This window comes from Cherax quadricarinatus, chromosome 17 (assembly GCF_038502225.1).
Source record: "Cherax quadricarinatus isolate ZL_2023a chromosome 17, ASM3850222v1, whole genome shotgun sequence".
In the NCBI taxonomy this organism is placed as follows: Eukaryota; Metazoa; Arthropoda; class Malacostraca; order Decapoda; family Parastacidae; genus Cherax; species Cherax quadricarinatus.
In genome coordinates, this window is record NC_091308.1 from 1,369,734 (window position 1) to 1,389,067 (window position 19,334).

At 39.9% G+C, this 19,334-nt stretch overlaps 1 protein-coding gene across 3 annotated transcripts in view; it reads right to left on the bottom strand.

Annotated features, from left to right (window-relative positions):
- Window positions 1-2,385: 2,385 nt before the first annotated feature.
- YME1L (ATP-dependent zinc metalloprotease YME1L) overlaps window positions 2,386-19,334 on the bottom strand; it is a 100,320-nt gene continuing 83,371 nt past the window's right edge. Inside the window, exons 13-16 of one of the 3 annotated variants that reach the window (XM_053773371.2) lie at window positions 16,739-16,885; window positions 10,352-10,516; window positions 3,528-3,709; window positions 3,176-3,313 (exon numbers count right to left, since the gene is read on the bottom strand). In XM_053773371.2, coding sequence (XP_053629346.1) covers window positions 3,563-3,709; window positions 10,352-10,516; window positions 16,739-16,885 — 459 coding nt within the window. In that variant the 3' untranslated portion in view covers window positions 3,176-3,313; window positions 3,528-3,562. Of the gene's footprint in view, window positions 3,710-10,351; window positions 10,517-16,738; window positions 16,886-19,334 lie in introns of all 3 variants that reach the window. The other 2 variants (XM_053773370.2, XM_053773372.2) reach the window with 2 other exon arrangements.

Sequence of the window (19,334 nt, forward strand, 5' to 3'; positions counted from 1 at the left end):
TACCCAAACGCCCTTCTCATATACCTTTCCCTTTTATATCCATCCCTCACCTATGCATTTTGGCGGGGGGTTCAATGCAGCAAACACCTAAAGCCAATAAAAACCCAACAAAACCCTAGAAAGAATAATCACAAACCCCATCCCTGGCCCAAACCCCCCTTTTCTGATCTAAACTTACCCCTGTTCATTCCACCACTCTGTGCAATCTACATCTAAGGACCTAAATTTCCCAAATTAACCTTGCCCTAAAATGCTTTCTTGATAGTGTGACAGAACCCAGGCACAACACCAGACACAAACATCTTATGCATTCCCGGCACAAAAACCTTTCAAAAATTCAATGTATGTCAAAGCCCCAAAAATCTGAACACCCACCTGAAAATTCCAAAACTGCAGAAAATTCATCCCCTTAAAAATACCAAAAAAACAACTTATCTCCTGATACCCCCTGTCAACTAAAAATCGAATACCCCCTTGGTTACACTTACCCTCACCCATTTACTTTGGATTTTTTGGGTTATCCTAGGTAATTTACATTATGTATACTTGCATTTATGTGTACCTGTGAGACAGAGAGACAGAGAGAAAGAGACAGACAGATTGAGAGAGATACAGAGACAGATACAGAGACAGATACAGAGACAGACACAGATAGACAGAGACAGATAGACAGAGATACAGACAGAGGAAGACAGAGATAGAGATAGACAGACCCTAAACTTGGGGTTAACATCACTTTCCTCTTAAAAGAGGAGTGTTAATATGACATTACATCAGTGAATCCTTGGTGTTCGCTGCAGTTTGCTCTAGCTGGCGCTCAATTTAACTGGCGCTCCCACAAGGTACTAAGTGGTCCCAGATTTTTTTCATAATGCGCACACTGAGTGTTAGGACCCATTCTATACTGACAAGGCATCTCAGGCTAATCATGCCAAATTTGAAAGCAGGAAAAATAATAAAACGTATATATACGTTTGGGGCGCAACGCATAAGAACGTATATACACATTTGGACCGTTTAAGGGTTAAGACTACAATATTTTAAGGTACGTAATGAGTGTACTGTGTGTGTATTTTACTTTTTATTGTTGTTTGATGCCTAGTTCTATTGCTAACTTTATATATGTTAGTGTAAACTCATTATGTGGTATTTACATGCATTTATAAGCAGAAAAAAAGCGTGTTCTGCTTTATGGAGATGTCCACTTCCCGGCAGTAGCCTGGAACCTAACCTGCCATATAAATGGGGCCCTATTGGATAGTATTAGCTGGAGTTGAGTCCTAGAGCCTGCAAAGAATAGTGCATGCACTCTAAAAAGGGGTGAAGATGTTGCTTTTCAGAGTCATCTGAACTATGATGTTAGCACATTCTGACAAGCCCAAAGATTGCACACAGAGTACAGACTTGGGGAACTTAAAAACTTTGGGGTGAACATAGTGCCTAGCATATTGACAGAGGTTCACTTCAACCAAATAACCTCTGAAGCCAATGCTCGTCTGACAAATCAAAGAGTAGCCTTCAGGAATCTCAACAATGTGTCATGCAGGGCCCTTTATACAACGTATGTCAGGCTCCTCTTGGAATATGCAGCACAGGTATGGAACCCACACCTGAAAAAGCATGTTAAGAAACTGGATAAAATGCAGAGGTATGCAATGAGCCTAGTTCCTGAGCTAAGGTGTATGAGCTATGAGAAAAAGAGTACTGGAATTGAATCTAATAATGCTGGAAGACTGAAGAAACAGGAAAGACATTATAATATGCAAAACACTAAAGAACTGATAGGCTAGACAGGGATAGGTAGTTTGAGAGCCAAGAAACAGGTACTTGGGGGCTCAGCTGGACACAGATGAGCCACAAGGTTGTCAGTATTTCTTCAGAGTGGTGAGGCAGTAAGGTACATCCAGATATGTGAGGCAGTAAGGTACATCCAGATATGTGAGGCAGTAAGGTACATCCAGATATGTGAGGCAGTAAGGTGTATCCAGAGATGTGAGGCTGAGGTGTATATCAAGAGATAAAAAGTGGGACAATAAATAATGGTCAAGAAAAACATGTTAATGGCTTGGACAAGTGCAGACAGAATCTTGCAAATATATACAAGAGCAAAGTACAAGTGGTTAGTAAAGAATGGGCAAACAATAATGAAGGATTACACAGAGGATGTCTCATGATGACATAAGAGGAATAGAGCAGGGTATATTATATTTAGAGGGGGATACCTCAGTGCTGAAACTGATAAAAATACTAATTTGATATGCACTTTTAATGCATTATAAAAAATAAAATATGTAGTGTACATTATAATACAAATGGCATTCACTTGACTGGGATACATGAATATTAGTATCCATTTTTCCAAACAGGGTAATATTTCTATTTGAATTTATGAATGATAGTATTTTTATTGTATAGTAGCGACAAGTAGAATACACGGTAAGTATATGTGAACACACAAGAATGTTACCAAATTTAAAAAAATCAATGAAGAAAAACTTATTCAGTTACCATTTTTATACAATGTAAAAAAAACTTGATTCTTTCCTAATGAAGGATCATTTAAAAGTGTGTATCCTTGAGTTGTTGAATTGACCCAAAATGTCACGACACAATGCAACTTTCAAGAGCTCTAACTGGATCTTCTTTGTTCATGAAAAATGCTGCAGATTGACTAAATATTATTGACCCTGTGCAAGTAGAAGAGCCACTGCACTCTCAGGCAAACATATCATTAGTGTGTGAAATCTTGTGTCCCAAAGTAAATACTGATGGAACTTGCTTTTATCATACTGAAGAAGTACACAGAATATATGAAAAATACTTAGGTAAATACAGTACTCACCTAATTTACATAAATGTCACAACAATTAGTTTTTAAAACTTGAAGACATTTTTATATTTCTACATTAGAATGAAGGAATGCAAAAGGCCTAATCATTTTTTGTCCATCAGTGTCTGCTCAAAAATGGCCATTTCTCTCATAAAAGGTGAAACAATCTTCCAGGTTACATGCCTTGGATTATCAAGTGAGACTAACAGAAATGACCATCAAACATACAAGTTCCCAGCAACATAAAATAGCATATGTAAGAATATTGAAATATTAATAATGAAATACTAATTAAATAAGAACATGACAATAGACAAAATGCGGGAGGAAATACGATTAAGAAAAGAAATCTATGATAAATAATATTTTCAAATATTGACCGTCAATGAATAGTGAAGTGACCGACTTTTCCCCACTTGTTAGTTTTATACAGTATTTTTTTCTTTTTTACACACCAGCTGTCTCTCACCATTTCAGGGTGACCTGAAAAAAAGAAGAAACACTTTCACCATCATTCACTATCACTGTCTTGCCAGATACTGAAATAATACTACAGTTCAGATGTCCCTCCAAACTGCAAATATCAGTACCATATTAAATAATTTACACATTACCCAGAGAATCATAGGGCGAAAGCAAACTCTGTACAAACAGTGCTACTGATAAATTTGCATGGAGTATAATGAATTAAATTTACAATATGAAATTTATGATGCAAGGTATATCTTCTCACTACAAATCCTTGGCCACTGTTCTTCCATCCAGTATGGCATTGATGTCGTCTGCATCTAAAGTTTCATACTTCATAAGAGCATCAGCTAGAGCTTTGTGTTCCCTGGCATGAGATTTCAAGATAGCTTTTGCTCGTTCATAAGATTCCTGTAACAGATCATATAAATTAATAAATTTGTTGACAGCTTTCTACTTCTTATACTAGAACATGAGGTTATAATTTTAGTGCGGGAAAGGCAAAACTCCACTTATGAAAGTAGGTCTGATATTATACTGATGAACAGAATGTAATTTACTGAATGCATTTTGTAAGGTAAAGAACTGCAATGTTGCTATTGTTTATAAGTATGAATATTGCTTCATTTCTATTTCATGGTGTGCTAGAGTTAATGTTTTTGGGAGCTTGAGTAATAGGCCTGAAAATGGAAGTTATATTTTTTGGTCAAAAGAGTACAGTAATGTTTTAATCCTGGATCATTGATTATAGGATTTTTTTTTTTTTACTTTTTAGTTTTTATAGACATGTATGGTATCCGCATTTCGTGCTTACCCAGTTGTTAGACCATGGTTACACCATGTGTGTTATTTAGCACTGGAAAAAATGTGGATAAGTGAGGAGCTTCTTGGAGTAGAAGTATAACTTTGATGGCTACATTGCTATAAAAATACTGAACATAGCCAACAGGCTAATAGTGAATGATGATTCAATGCAACTTTTTATTTTTAAACACATTTGTCATCTCCCACCAAGGAAGGGTGACTCAAAAAAGAGGAAACATCAATAATTTTCTTGCCAGAAGCATGCTGACATCACAGTTCAGATGTCAACATGCTTCTGACAGGACTCAAGTCTGGCTAACCAGTTTACCTGAATCCCTATATAATTTTTACCTTATTCACACTCCAACAGCACATCAAATCATAAAGGCCACTATACTTGTACAGATTATTAGTCATATTCATTATATTCTTATTGCTAATTTAAAATAGTACAAGTTGAAATAATGCACAGGTTATATATTTATTTATTATCAAACTGGCCGATTCCCACCAAGGCAGGGTGGCCCGAAAAAGAAAAACTTTCACCATCATTCACTCCATCACTGTCTTGCCAGAAGGGTGCTTTACACTACAGTTTTTAAACTGCAACATTAACACCCCTCCTTCAGAGTGCAGGCACTGTACTTCCCATCTCCAGGACTCAAGTCCGGCCTGCCGGTTTCCCTGAACCCCTTCATAAATGTTACTTTGCTCACACTCCAACAGCATGTCAAGTATTAAAAACCATTTGTCTCCATTTACTCCTATCAAACACGCTCACGCATGCCTGCTGGAAGTCCAAGCTCCTTGCACACAAAACCTCCTTTACCCCCTCCCTCCAACCTTTCCTAGGCCGACCCCTACCCCGCCTTCCTTCCACTACAGACTGATACACTCTTGAAGTCATTCTGTTTCGCTCCATTCTCTCTACATGTCCGAACCACCTCAACAAGACTTCCTCAGCCCTCTGGACAACAGTTTTGGTAATCCCGCACCTCCTCCTAACTTCCAAACTAGGAATTCTCTGCATTATATTCACACCACACATTGCCCTCAGACATGACATCTCCACTGCCTTCAGCCTTCTCCTCGCTGCAACATTCATCACCCATGCTTCACACCCATATAAGAGCATTGGTAAAACTATACTCTCATACATACCCCTCTTTGCCTCCAAGGACAAAGTTCTTTGTCTCCACAGACTCCAAGTGCACCACTCACCCTATTCCCCTCATCAATTCTATGATTCACCTTATCTTTCATAGACCCATCCGCCGACACGTCCACTCCCATATATCTGAATACATTCACCTCCTCCATACTCTCTCCCTCCAATCTGATATCCAATCTTTCATCACCTAATCTTTTTGTTATCCTCATAACCTTACTCTTTCCTGTATTCACTTTTAATTTTCTTCTTTTGCACACCCTACCAAATTCATCCACCAATCTCTGCAACTTCTCTTCAGAATCTCCCAAGAGCACTTGAGGTTCCTAAACCTGTATTCCCTGGAACGCAGGAGGGAGAGATACATGATTATATACACCTGGAAAATCCTAGAGGGACTAGTACCGAACTTGCACACGAAAATCACTCACTACGAAAGCAAAAGACTTGGCAGACGATGCACCATCCCCCCCATGAAAAGCAGGGGTGTCACTAGCACGTTAAGAGACCATACAATAAGTGTCAGGGGCCCGAGACTGTTCAACTGCCTCCCAGCACACATAAGGGGGATTACCAACAGACCCCTGGCAGTCTTCAAGCTGGCACTGGACAAGCACCTAAAGTCAGTTCCTGATCAGCCGGGCTGTGGCTCGTACGTTGGTTTGCGTGCAGCCAGCAGCAACAGCCTGGTTGATCAGGCTCTGATCCACCAGGAGGCCTGGTCACAGACCGGGCCGCGGGGGCGTTGACCCCCGGAACTCTCTCCAGGTAAACTCCAGGTAAGCACAGTGTCATCAGCAAAGAGCAACTGTGACAACTCCCACTTTATGTGTGATTCTTTATCTTTTAACTCCATGCCTCTTGCCAAGACCCTCGCATTTGCTTCTCTTACAACCCCATCTATAAATATATTAAACAACCACGGTGACATCACACAGCCTTGTCTAAGGCCTACTTTTACTGGGAAATAATTTCCCTCTTTCCTACATACTCTAACTTGAGCCTCACTATCCTCGTAAAAACTCTTCACTGCTTTCAGTAACCTACCCCCTACACCATACACCTGCAACATCTGCCACATTGCCCCCTATCCACCCTGTCATATGCCTTTTCCAAATCCATAAATGCCACAAAGACCTCTTTAGCCTTATCTAAATACATACACAGGTATGTATAAAAATCAGTCTCACACATCTTAAGTTTAAAAAATTTTAAACAAAGCATCATTATTAATGGCGGCATTAGCAAATGAACATGACGAGAAATATGACACTGTGGATATGAGGCTCAGGTTAGGGTTATGTAGGAGAGAAGGGGATTATTTTTCAATAAAAATTGGCCTTAGATAGGGATATGTGATGTCACCATGCTTGTGTAACATACATGTACGTACAGATGGGGATGTAAAAGAAGTGAACATTGGTATGAGGTGTGAGATTAAAAAATAACAAATTTGATATAAAGTGGGAGTTGTCACAATTGGATTTTGGTGTTGACACAGTTCTTGTGGGAGATTCTAAGAGAAGTTGCAAAGGTTGGTAGACAAATTTTGGAAGGTATATAAAAGAAGGAAATTAAAAGTGAACATGGGAAACAGCAAAGTAATGAGAATAACAAAAAATCTAGGAAAGGAGAAATTGGATATCAAACTGGATGTAAAGAGTATGGAAGAAGTGAATGTGTTTAGATGTTACTTAGGTATGAACTTGTCGGCAGTGGGTCTAAGAAAATTAAGGTGAACCATAAAACTGACAAGAAAAAAAGGGCGGGTGATGTAATAAGGCAGTTGTGGTGACAGAATCTTTTCCAGAGAAGCAAAAAGGGAAATGTACTAGAGCATGGTGGTACTAACACTATTACAGTGGACCCCCGCTTTACGATCACCTCCCAATACGACCATTTATGTAAGTGTATTTATGTAAGTGCGTTTGTACGTGTATGTTTGGGGGTCTGAAATGGACTAATCTAATTCACAATATTCCTTATGGGAACAAATTCGTTCAGTACTGGCACCTGAACATACTTCTGGAATGAAATAATATCGTAAACTGGGGGTCCACTGTATACGGGTGTGAAAAATGGATTTTAAGTGTCACATCGAAGAAGTAGTTGGAGGTAAAAGATGTGTTCTTTGAGGGCAATGTGGGGGCAAGAATATTATGTGGGGTTAAACATAAGAACATTAGAATGGAGGAACACTGCAGCAGGCCTACTGGCCCATACAAGGCAGGTCCTTATCATGTATTTGTCTAACTTTTTTCCAAGGCTACCTAGGATAGCAGATGAACAAGGAGGCTTTAGGAAAGGTAGGGGGTGTGTGGACCAGGTGTTTACAGTGAAACATATAAGTGAACAGTATTTAGATAAGGCTAAAGAGGTCTTTGTGGCATTTATGGATTTGGAAAAGGTGTATGACAGGGTGGATAGGGGGGCAATGTGGCAGATGTTGCAAGTGTATGGTGTAGGAGGTAGGTTACTGAAAGCAGTGAAGAGTTTTTACGAGGATAGTGAGGCTCAAGTTAGAGTATGTAGAAAAGAGGGAAATTTTTTCCCAGTAAAAGTAGGCCTTAGACAAGGATGTGTGATGTCACCGTGGTTGTTTAATATATTTATAGATGGGGTTGTAAGAGAAGTAAATGCGAGGGTCTTGGCAAGAGGCGTGGAGTTAAAAGATAAAGAATCACACACAGGGTGGGAGTTGTCACAGCTGCTCTTTGCTGATGACACTGTGCTCTTGGGAGATTCTGAAGAGAAGCTGCAGAGATTGGTGGATGAATTTGGTAGGGTGTGCAAAAGAAGAAAATTAAAGGTGAATACAGGAAAGAGTAAGGTTATGAGGATAACAAAAAGATTAGGTGATGAAAGATTGAATATCAGATTGGAGGGAGAGAGTATGGAGGAGGTGAACGTATTCAGATATTTGGGAGTGGACGTGTCAGCGGATGGGTCTATGAAAGATGAGGTGAATCATAGAATTGATGAGGGAAAAAGAGTGAGTGGTGCACTTAGGAGTCTGTGGAGACAGAGAACTTTGTCCTTGGAGGCAAAGAGGGGAATGTATGAGAGTATAGTTTTACCAACGCTCTTATATGGGTGTGAAGCATGGGTGATGAATGTTGCAGCGAGGAGAAGGCTGGAGGCAGTGGAGATGTCATGTCTGAGGGCAATGTGTGGTGTGAATATAATGCAGAGAATTTCATAGTTTGGAAGTTAGGAGGAGGTGCGGGATTACCAAAACTGTTGTCCAGAGGGCTGAGGAAGGGTTGTTGAGGTGGTTCGGACATGTAGAGAGAATGGAGCGAAACAGAATAACTTCAAGAGTGTATCAGTCTGTAGTGGAAGGAAGGCGGGGTAGGGGTCGGCCTAGGAAGGGTTGGAGGGAGGGGGTAAAGGAGGTTTTGTGTGCGAGGGGCTTGGACTTCCAGCAGGCATGCGTGAGCGTGTTTGATAGGAGTGAATGGAGACAAATGGTTTTTAATACTTGGCGTGCTGTTGGAGTGTGAGCAAAGTAACATTTATGAAGGGATTCAGGGAAACCGGCAGGCCGGACTTGAGTCCTGGAGATGGGAAGTACAGTGCCTGCACTCTGAAGGAGGGGTGTTAATGTTGCAGTTTAAAAACTGTAGTGTAAAGCACCCTTCTGGCAAGACAGTGATGGAGTGAATGATGGTGAAAGTTTTTCTTTTTCGGGCCACCCTGCCTTGGTGGGAATCGGCCAGTGTGATAATAAAAAAAAAAAAAATAATAACCCCAGACACCAATCAAGCTCAGCCCCTTCCACTCACATATCTGTCCAATCTCTTTTTAAGGCTACCCAAGGTCTTAGCCTCTATTACCCTGCTCGGAAGACTGCTCCACACATCAACAACTTGAAAAGTATTATTCAGAGGGCGGAGGAATTGTTGAGGAGGTTTGGACACAGAGAGGATGGAAAAAATAGGATGATTAGGAAGGGCATATAAATCTGGAATGGAGAGAAAGAGGGGAAGGGATTGTCTCAGGAAGGGTTGAGGAAGGGGGTAAAGGAGGTACTGATGCTAGGAGCTGGACATTGAACAAGCCTGTGCAATTGTATTCGATAGGAGTGGAGGCAAGTGGTTTTTATGATTTGACATGCTGCTGAGTGTGAGCACAGTAACATTTATGAAGGGATTCAGGGAAAACTGGATTCGAGTCCCAGAGGTGGGAACCAAAATCCTGAACGCTATCACTATATGTTCTAAACATCAAAAATGACCTTGGATAAAGAAAGTATTATGACTGGTTGTGACACGTTAAAGAGTTTTGTTCTAGCCAATAACAGTTTCACATGAAGTGGAGTAATGTTTAATGTAACAAGGCACAAGTCTTCATGTATCTCATTCAATCTCACCATCCAGACCGGAACCCCTTCCTCTTTATGTCTCTTCCCTGAAGCAATGTGACTTATGAGCATATATTTTAATGTTCCATTCTGAGATAGAAATGGACTCAAGCTAGGTACATATAGGGTAATGGAGGAAAAGATGCGAGGCTGAAAAAGCCTGGAACTGAAAACAAATAATGCACCAGTGTGAATGCATTTCCATTCCTGGTTCTTATTCAACAGACCTGATAAGGCTCATATTGAGTGGAATATTATCTCCAATAAAAACTTATCCTTATTTCTTTTCATAAAAACAGTTACCAACTTATGCTTAGCTTATAAAATCAAGCCTGTTAATTATATTGAAACATTAATATATGATACACTATATACGGTTAGATGTAATTAGGTGCAGAAACTGATGTAAGGAAACTTTCTGATCTTAAACATGTAAACCATTTAATTAATATGAACAACAACCAGTCACATATTTTACATGCTTTCCCAGAAGCCTCTGCTCAAAACATTTGGACTATGCACCAGATTAAATATATCTGTGATGTGTGTCATATATGTATCAATGATCAAAAAACACAGTTTGCATCATATGGAACTGTTGCTCACTGCTAAGACAAAATAAAGTGCTACTAATAAATCACAATTTAAATGGGAGTTTTTTATATTATCTTTCAACAATACCAGTTATACAAAGTAATAAAATTCAGAATATACTTACTTGCAACAATCTCTTAATTTCTAAATCAATTGCTTCTTTGGTTGACTGTCCAAGTGAGTCACCTGTGCTGATGAGCTGACCAGTGTTATCTTCAAATGTTCGGAGTCCTACCCGCTCACTCATGCCCAGGTCTTTTACCATGTGAGTGGCAATGCTGGTTGCTTGCTATTACAGCAAAAAAATTTATCATGATTTCATTTCTATAATAAAAACAAAATTAATGAGCTTTTCTTCAATATTACTTCATGACAGGATTAAAACTAGACTAGTGGTATGAGATTATGAAATGTTGAAGACCCATTAAACTTTCAGAAAGAAAAATTTTAAATGAAGTCCTCTAAACTAGGAAAAATGAAGGATAATTTTCTTTTTTTTTAACAAGTTGGCAGTCTCCCACCGAGGCAGGGTGACCCAAAAAGAAAGAAAATCCCCAAAAAGAAAATACTTTCATCATTATTCAACACTTTCACCTCACTCACACATAATCACTGTTTTAGCAGAGGTGCTCAGAATACAACAGTTTAGAAGTATATACGTATAAAGATACACAACAAATCCCTCCAAACTGCCAATATCCCAAACCCCTCCTTTAAAGTGCAGGCACTGTACATCCCATTTCCAGGATTCAAGTATGGCTATATAAAAATAACTGGTTTCCCTGAATCCCTTCACTAAATATTACCCTGCTCACACTCCAACAGCTTGTCAGGTCTCAAATACCATTCGTCACCATTCACTCCTATCTAACATGCTCACGCACGCTTGCTGGAAGTCCAAGCCCCTCGCCCACAAAACCTCCCTTACCCTCTCCCTCCAACCTTTTCAAGGAGGACCCTTACCACGCCTTCCTTCCCCTACAGATTTATACGCTCTCCAAGTCATTCTACTTTGATCCATTCCCTCTAAATGACCAAACTACCTCAACAACCCCTCTTCAGCCCTCTGACTAATACTTTCATTAACTCAACACCTTCTAATTTCCATACTCCGAATCTTCTGCATAATATTTACACCACACATTGCTCTTAGACAGGACATCTCAACTGCCTCCAACTGTCTCCTCGCTGCAGCATTTACAACCCAAGCTTCACACCCATATAAGAGTGTTGGTACCACTATACTTTCACAGAGTCCCTTCTTTGCCTCCATAGATAACGTTTTTTGTCTCCACATATACCTCAACAGACCACTTGCCTTTTTTCCTTCATCAATTCTATGATTAACCTCATCCTTCAAAAATCCATCCGCTGACACATCAACTCCCAAATATCTGAAAACATTCACTTCTTCCATACTATTCCTCTCCAATTTGATATCCAATTTTTCTTTATCTAAATCATTTGATACCCTCATCACCTTACTCTTTTCTATGTTCGCTTTCAACTTTCTACATTTACACACTCTCCCAAACTCATCCACTAACTTTTGCAATTTTTCTTTAGAATCTCCCATAAGCACAGTATCATCAGAAAAAAGTAACTGTCAATTCCCATTTTGTATTTGATTCCCCATAATTTAATCCCACCCCTCTCTCGAACACCCTAGCATTTACTTATTTTACAACCTCATCTATAAATATATTAAACAACCATGGTGATATTACACATCCCTGTCTATGACCTACTTTTACTGGGAAGTAGTCTCCTTCACTTCTATACACCGTAACCTGAGCCTCACTATCCTCATAAAAACTCTTTACAGCATTTAGTAACTTACTACATATTCCATATACCTTCAACATGTGTCACATTGCTCCCCTATCCACTATCATATGCCTTTTCTAAATACATAAATGCAATGAAAACTTCCCTACCTTTATCTAAATACTGTTTACATATATGCTTCAATGTAAACACTTGATCTACACATCCTCTACCCACTCTAAAACCTCCTTGCTCATCCGCAATCCTACATTTTGTCTTACCTCTAATTCTTTCAATAATAACTATACTGTACACTTTTCCTGGTATACTACGTAAGCTAATTCCTCTATAATTTTTACAATCTCTTTTGTCCCCATTCCTTTTATATAAAAGAACTATACAGTGGACCCTCGACCAACAATGGCATTGATTAATGATAAATCCGATTAGCGATACATTTTAACGCAAAATTTTTGCTTCGACTAGCGCTAAAAAACTCGACCAACACTATTTGTTCCGTCAGACGCGTCCACTTCTGGCCAGTGTTTACAAGCCAGCCAGCCACCGTGGTCGCTTCCAAGCATACAATCGGAACATTTCATGTTATCACAGCCATTTTAGTGATTGCACCTGCAAAATAAGTCACCATGGGCCCCAAGAAATCTTCTAGTGCCAACCCTACAGCAAAAAGGGGGAGAATTACTATGGATATGAAGAAAGAGATCATTGCTAAGTATGAAAGCGGAGTGCGTGTCTCCGAGCTGGCCAGGCTGTGCACAAAACCCCAATCAACCATCGCTACTATTGTGGCCAAGAAAACGGCAATCAAGGAAGCTGTTCTTGCCAAAGGTGCAACTATGTTTTTGAAACTGAGATCGTAAGTACTCGAAGATGTTGAGAAACTGTTATTGGTGTGGATAAACGAAAAACAGATAGCAGGAGATAGCATCTCTCAAGCGATCATATGTGAAAAGGCTAGGAAGTTGCATGAAGATTTAATGAAAAAAATGCCAGCAACTAGTGGTGATGTGAGTGAATTTAAGGCCAGCAAAGGTTGGTTTGAGAGATTTAAAGGGAAGGGAAGTAACCCCAGAAAAGGACTTGCCACCTCAAGTCCTAATGGAAGGGGATTCCCCTTCTAAACACTAAGACCATCAACACTCTCCCCTCCTCCCATCCCAACAATCATCACCAGATCTTCAATAAAGGTAAGTGTCATGTAACTGTGCATGTCTTCTTCAGTTTGTGTGTATTAAAATTAATATTTCATGTGGTAAAAACAATTTTTTTATTCATACTTTGGGGTGTCCTACACGGATTAATTTGATTTCCATTATTTCTTATGGGGAAAATTAACTTGACTAACGATAATTTTGACTAACGATGAGCTCTCAGGAATGGATTAATAGCGTTAGTCAAGGGTCCACTGTATATGCTCTCTGCCAAACCCTAGGTACCTTCCCCTCTTTCATACATTTATTAAACAAAAATACAAACCACTCTAACACTAGATCACCCCCCCCCCCCCCCCCCCCCCACTTTTAACATTTCTGTCATGATCCCGTCAGTTCCAGCTGCTTTACCCCTTTTCATTCTACGTAATGTCTAACGCACCTCCCCCACACTCACATCCTGCTCTTCTTCACTCCTCAAAGATTGTATACCTCCCTTGGCCAATGCATGAAATTACTGCCTCCCTTTCTTCGTCGACATCTAAAAGTTCCTCAAAATATTCCCACCATCTACCCAATAACTCCATCTCCCCATCTACTAACTCCTCTACTCTGTTTTTAACTGACAAATCCATTCATTCCCTAGGCTTTCTTAACTTGTTTAACTCACTCCAAAATTTTTTCTTATTTTCATTAAAATTTCTTGACAGTGCCTCTCCCACTCTATCATTTGCTCACCTTTTGCACGCTCTCACCACTCTCTTCACCTTTCTTTTACTCTCCATACACTCTGCTCTTCTTATAACACTTCTGGTTTGTAGAAACCTTTTTCTCTTTTATCACACCCTTTACTTCATCATTACACCAATCACTCCTCTTTCCTCCTGCACCCACCCTCCTATAACCACAACTTTCTACCCCACATTCTAATACAGTGGACCCCCGACTTACGATGACCTCAACCTACGATAAAACAGACTTACGATGCTTGTCAGCGTAAAAATTTGGCCCCAGCCTACGTTGAAAAACTAGACTTACATCATTCGTCCCGAACGTGGCCGTCTGGTCCGTCTGGCCTGAGCGCCTCAGCTGAGCTAGTGTGACATTGTTTACAAGCCAGGGCGGATGGTTGCATGCATACATTCGATAAATTTTGTATTATTCCAGTGTTTTTAGTGCCTGTAACTGCTAAATAAGCCACCATGGGTCCAAACCAAAGAAAGCTTCTAGTGCCAACCCTGTGGTAAAATGGGTGAGAAGTACTATCGAAATACTATTGTACCACGGTCAGCTGTACTACTCGACGATGTGGTGTGGTGTGGCTTATCGAGAATACCAAGAAACAATTAACCCCAGAGGGTTAGCCACCCAGGATAACCCAAGAAAGTCAGTGTGCCATCAAGGACTGTCTAACTTATTTCCATTGGGGTCCTTAATCTTGTACCCCAGGATGCGACCCACACCATTCGACTAACACCCAGGTGAACAGGAAAAAATGCCTGGAACTAGTGCTCATATTGGTGAATTTAAGGCCAGCAAAGGTTGGTTTGAGAGATTTAAGAATCGTTGTGGCATACACAGTGTGATAAGGCCTGTTCTGGAAGAAAATGCCAAACAGGACCTACATTACTCAGGAGGAAAAGGCACTCTCAGGACACAGTGTCTCATCACTCATCAGAACATCTTCAATAAAGGTAAGTGTCATTTATTCTTCATTTAGTACACTAGTACATGCACAGTATATATTGTGCATGTATCCTTCTTTTCGTGTGTAGGAAAAAGTGTATTTCATGAGGTAAAAAAGTTTTTTTTCATACTTTTGGGTGTCTTGAACGGATTAATTTGATTTCCATTATTTCTTATGGGGAAAATTAATTCAACTTACAATAATTTTGTCTTACAATGTGCTCTCTGGAACGGATTAATATTGTAAGTCGGGGTCCGCTGTACTGCATTTTTAAAACTATTCCAACCCTCTTCAACCCCCCACTACTCATACTTGCAATAGTCCACCTTTCTGCCAATAGTTGCTTATATCTCACCTGAACTTTCTCCTCCCTTAGTTTATACACTTTCACCTCTGTCTTACTTGCTGTTGCCATTTTCCTCTTGTCCCATCTACCTCTTACTCTAACTGTAGCTACAACTAAATAATGATCCGATATATCAGTTGCCCCTCTATAAACATATACATCCTGGAGCCTACCCATCAAGCTTTTATCCACCAATACATAATCTAACAAACTACTTTCATTAAGTGCTGTATCATACCTTGTATATTTATTTATCCTCTTTTTCATAATATGTATTACTTATTACCAAACCTCTTTCTACACATAGCTCAATTAAAGGCTCACCATTTTTATTTACCCCTGGCACCCCAAATTTACCTACTACTCCCTCCACAACATTTTCACCCACTTAAGCATTGAAATCCCAACCACAAGTACTCTCACACTTGGTTCAAAACTCCCCATGCATTCATTCAACATTTCCCAAAATCTCTCTCCTCTACACTTCTTTCTTCTCCAGGTGCATATACGCTTACTGAAACCTACTTTTCACATCCAGCCTTTATTTTACTCCACATAATCCTTGAATTAATACATTTATACTTTCTCTTTTCCTGCCATAGCTTATCCTTCAACATTATTGCTACTCCTTCTTTAGCTCTAACTCTATTTGAAACCCCTGACCTAATCCCATTTATTTCTCCCCACTGGAAATCTCCCACCCCCTTCGGCTTTGTTTCACTTAAAGCCAGGACATGCAGCTTCTTCTTATTCATAACGTCTACAATCATTCTTATCATTCGCACAACATCCACGCACATTCAGACATCCTACTTTGACAATTTTCTTATTATTCTTTTTAGTAATTATTACAGGAAAAGGGGTTACTAGGCAATTGTTCCCAGCATTTAAGTTGACTTTTACAACACACATGGCTTACGGAGGAAAGATTCTTATTCCACTTCCCCATGGATATAAAAGGAAAAGTAATAAGAACAAGAACTATTAAGATAAAAATCAAAGAAAACTCAGATTTTTTTTTTTCAACAAACTGGCTGTATCCCACCAAGGCAGGGTGGCCCAAAAAGAAAAACGAAAGTTTCACTTTTTAAATTTAGTAATTTATACAGGAGAAGGGGTTACTAGGCTCTTGCTCCCGGCATTTTAGTCACCTCTTACAACATGCATGTCTTACGGAGGAAGAATTCTGTTCCACTTCCCCATGGATATAAGAGGAAATAAACAAGAACAAGAACTACAAAGAAAATAGAAGAAAACCCAGAGGGGTGTGTATATATATGCTTGTACATGTATGTGGATTGTGATCTAAGTGTAAGTAGAAGTAGCAAGACATACCTGTACGTAATCTTGCATATTTGTGAGAGACAAAAGATACCAGCAATCCTACCATCACGTAAAACAATTACAGGCTTTCGTTTTACACTCACTTGGCAGGACAGTAGTACCTCCCTGGGTGGTTACTGTCTACCAACCTACTACCTACAAACATTTAACAAGATGAAATGTCTGAATGAGTGAAAAGGTTACAATTAACACTACCTTTAGATCAGAAGACGAACCAGAAGTCACCATATCATTTCCAAAAATTAATTCTTCTGCTGCTCTGCCACCCATTAGGGAGTCCATGGTAGCCAACATCTGACTTCGAGTCATGTGGTACTGTTCTTTAGCTGGGATGTATGCAGTCTGTCAAAATATTTAAACAATTATGAATTACGGTTAAACAATTAGAAAACTAAGACAAAATAAAATACACGTACTGTGGAACCTCTACTTGTGAGTGCATCCACGTGCGAGTTTTTCCAAATGTGAGCAGTTGATGGGTTGATTTTTTGCTTCCATACGCGAGCAAAATTTCCAGAAGTAAGAGGTTTCTTGACGCTGGTGAGGGGCTCTTGCTCTTGATCTAGGGAATTGTATCTCATTTGTTTGTTGGACTATCTTATTGTAACTTGGGCAATGCATGATGGAAAGATGCTTCTTAATGTACACCAAAAACGAAAGAAATCGGAGCATAAATAATGGAGTTCAGTTCTCAGCAATTAGCCACCCATTAGCAATATTTTCATTTGGCTTTTGTGGCTGTATTCTCGTTTTTCTTGGTCTCATTTGATAGAATGGAAGGTATAATACAGAAACAGATATGATTTTGATTGCGTTCATGACGAAAAGTACCTTGAAACTGAGCTCAACGAGGGAGAAATGCTCGTTTGCTTGACTATGTTCAAGAGTAAACAAATGACGTCACTGTCCATTCCAATATGCAGTCGTGAATGGGTTGACATTATTTATACACTTATTGCAATAAGGCATAACAGTAAATATTATATTTTTTGTGTGAATAAAATTAAATTATTTATTATTTTATATTATTTTTTATTATCACACTGGCGGATTCCCACCAAGGCAGGGTGGCCCGAAAAAGAAAAACTTTCACCATCATTCACTCCATCACTGTCTTGCCAGAAGGGTACTTTACACTACAGTTTTTAAACTGCAACATTAACACCCCTCCTTCAGAGTGCAGGCACTATACTTCCCATCTCCAGGACTCAAGTCTGGCCTGCCGGTTTCCCTGAACCCCTTCATAAATGTTACTTTGCTCACACTCCAACAGCACGTCAAGTATTAAAAACCATTTGTCTCCATTCACTCCTATCAAACACGCTCACGCATGCCTGCTGGAAGTCCAAGCCCCTCGCACACAAAACCTCCTTTACCCCCTCCCTCCAACCTTTCCTAGGCCGACCCCTACCCCGCCTTCCTTCCACTACAGACTGATACACTCTTGACGTTATTCTGTTTCGCTCCATTCTCTCCACATGTCCGAACCACCTCAACAACCCTTCCTCAGCCCTCTGGACAACAGTTTTGGTAATCCCGCACCTCCTCCTAACTTCCAAACTACGAATTCTCTGCATTATATTCACACCACACATTGCTCTCAGACATGACATCTCCACTGCCTCCAGCCTTCTCCTCGCTGCAACATTCATCACCCATGCTTCACACCCATATAAGAGCGTTGGTAAAACTATACTCTCATACATTCCCCTCTTTGCCTCCAAGGACATAGTTCTTTGTCTCCACAGACTCCTAAGTGCACCACTCACCCTTTTCCCCTCATCAATTCTATGATTCACCTCATCTTTCATAGACCCATCCGCTGACACGTCCACTCCCAAGTATCTGAATACATTCACCTCCTCCATACTCTCTCCCTCCAATCTGATATCCAAACTTTCATCACCTAATCTTTTTGTTATCCTCATAACCTTACTCTTTCCTGTATTCACTTTCAATTTTCTTCTTTTGCACACCCTACCAAATTCATCCACCAATCTCTGCAACTTCTCTTCAGAATCTCCCAAGAGCACAGTGTCATCAGCAAAGAGCAACTGTGACAACTCCCACTTTATGTGTGATTCTTTATCTTTTAACTCCACGCCTCTGGCCAAGACCCTCGCATTTACTTCTCTTACAACCCCATCTATAAATATATTAAACAACCACGGTGACATCACACATCCTTGTCTAAGGCCTACTTTTACTGGGAAAAAATTTCCCTCTTTCCTACATACTCTAACTTGAGCCTCACTATTCTCGTAAAAACTCTTCACTGCTTTCAGTAACCTACCTCCTACACCATACACCTGCAACATCTGCCACATTGCCCCCCTATCCACCCTGTCATATGCCTTTTCCAAATCCATAAATGCCACAAAGACCTCTTTAGCCTTATCTAAATACTGTTCACTTATATGTTTCACTGCAAACACCTGGTCCACACACCCCCTACCTTTCCTAAAGCCTCCTTGTTCATCTGCTATCCTATTCTCCGTCTTACTCTTAATTCTTTCAATAATAACTCTACCATACACTTTGCCAGGTATACTCAACAGACTTATCCCCCTATAATTTTTGCACTCTCTTTTATCCCCTTTGCCTTTATACAAAGGAACTATGCATCCCTAGGTACCTTACCCTCTTCCATACATTTATTAAATAATTGCACCAACCACTCCAAAACTATATCCCCACCTGCTTTTAACATTTCTATCTTTATCCCATCAATCCCGGCTGCCTTACCCCCTTTCATTTTACCTACTGCCTCACGAACTTCCCCACACTCACA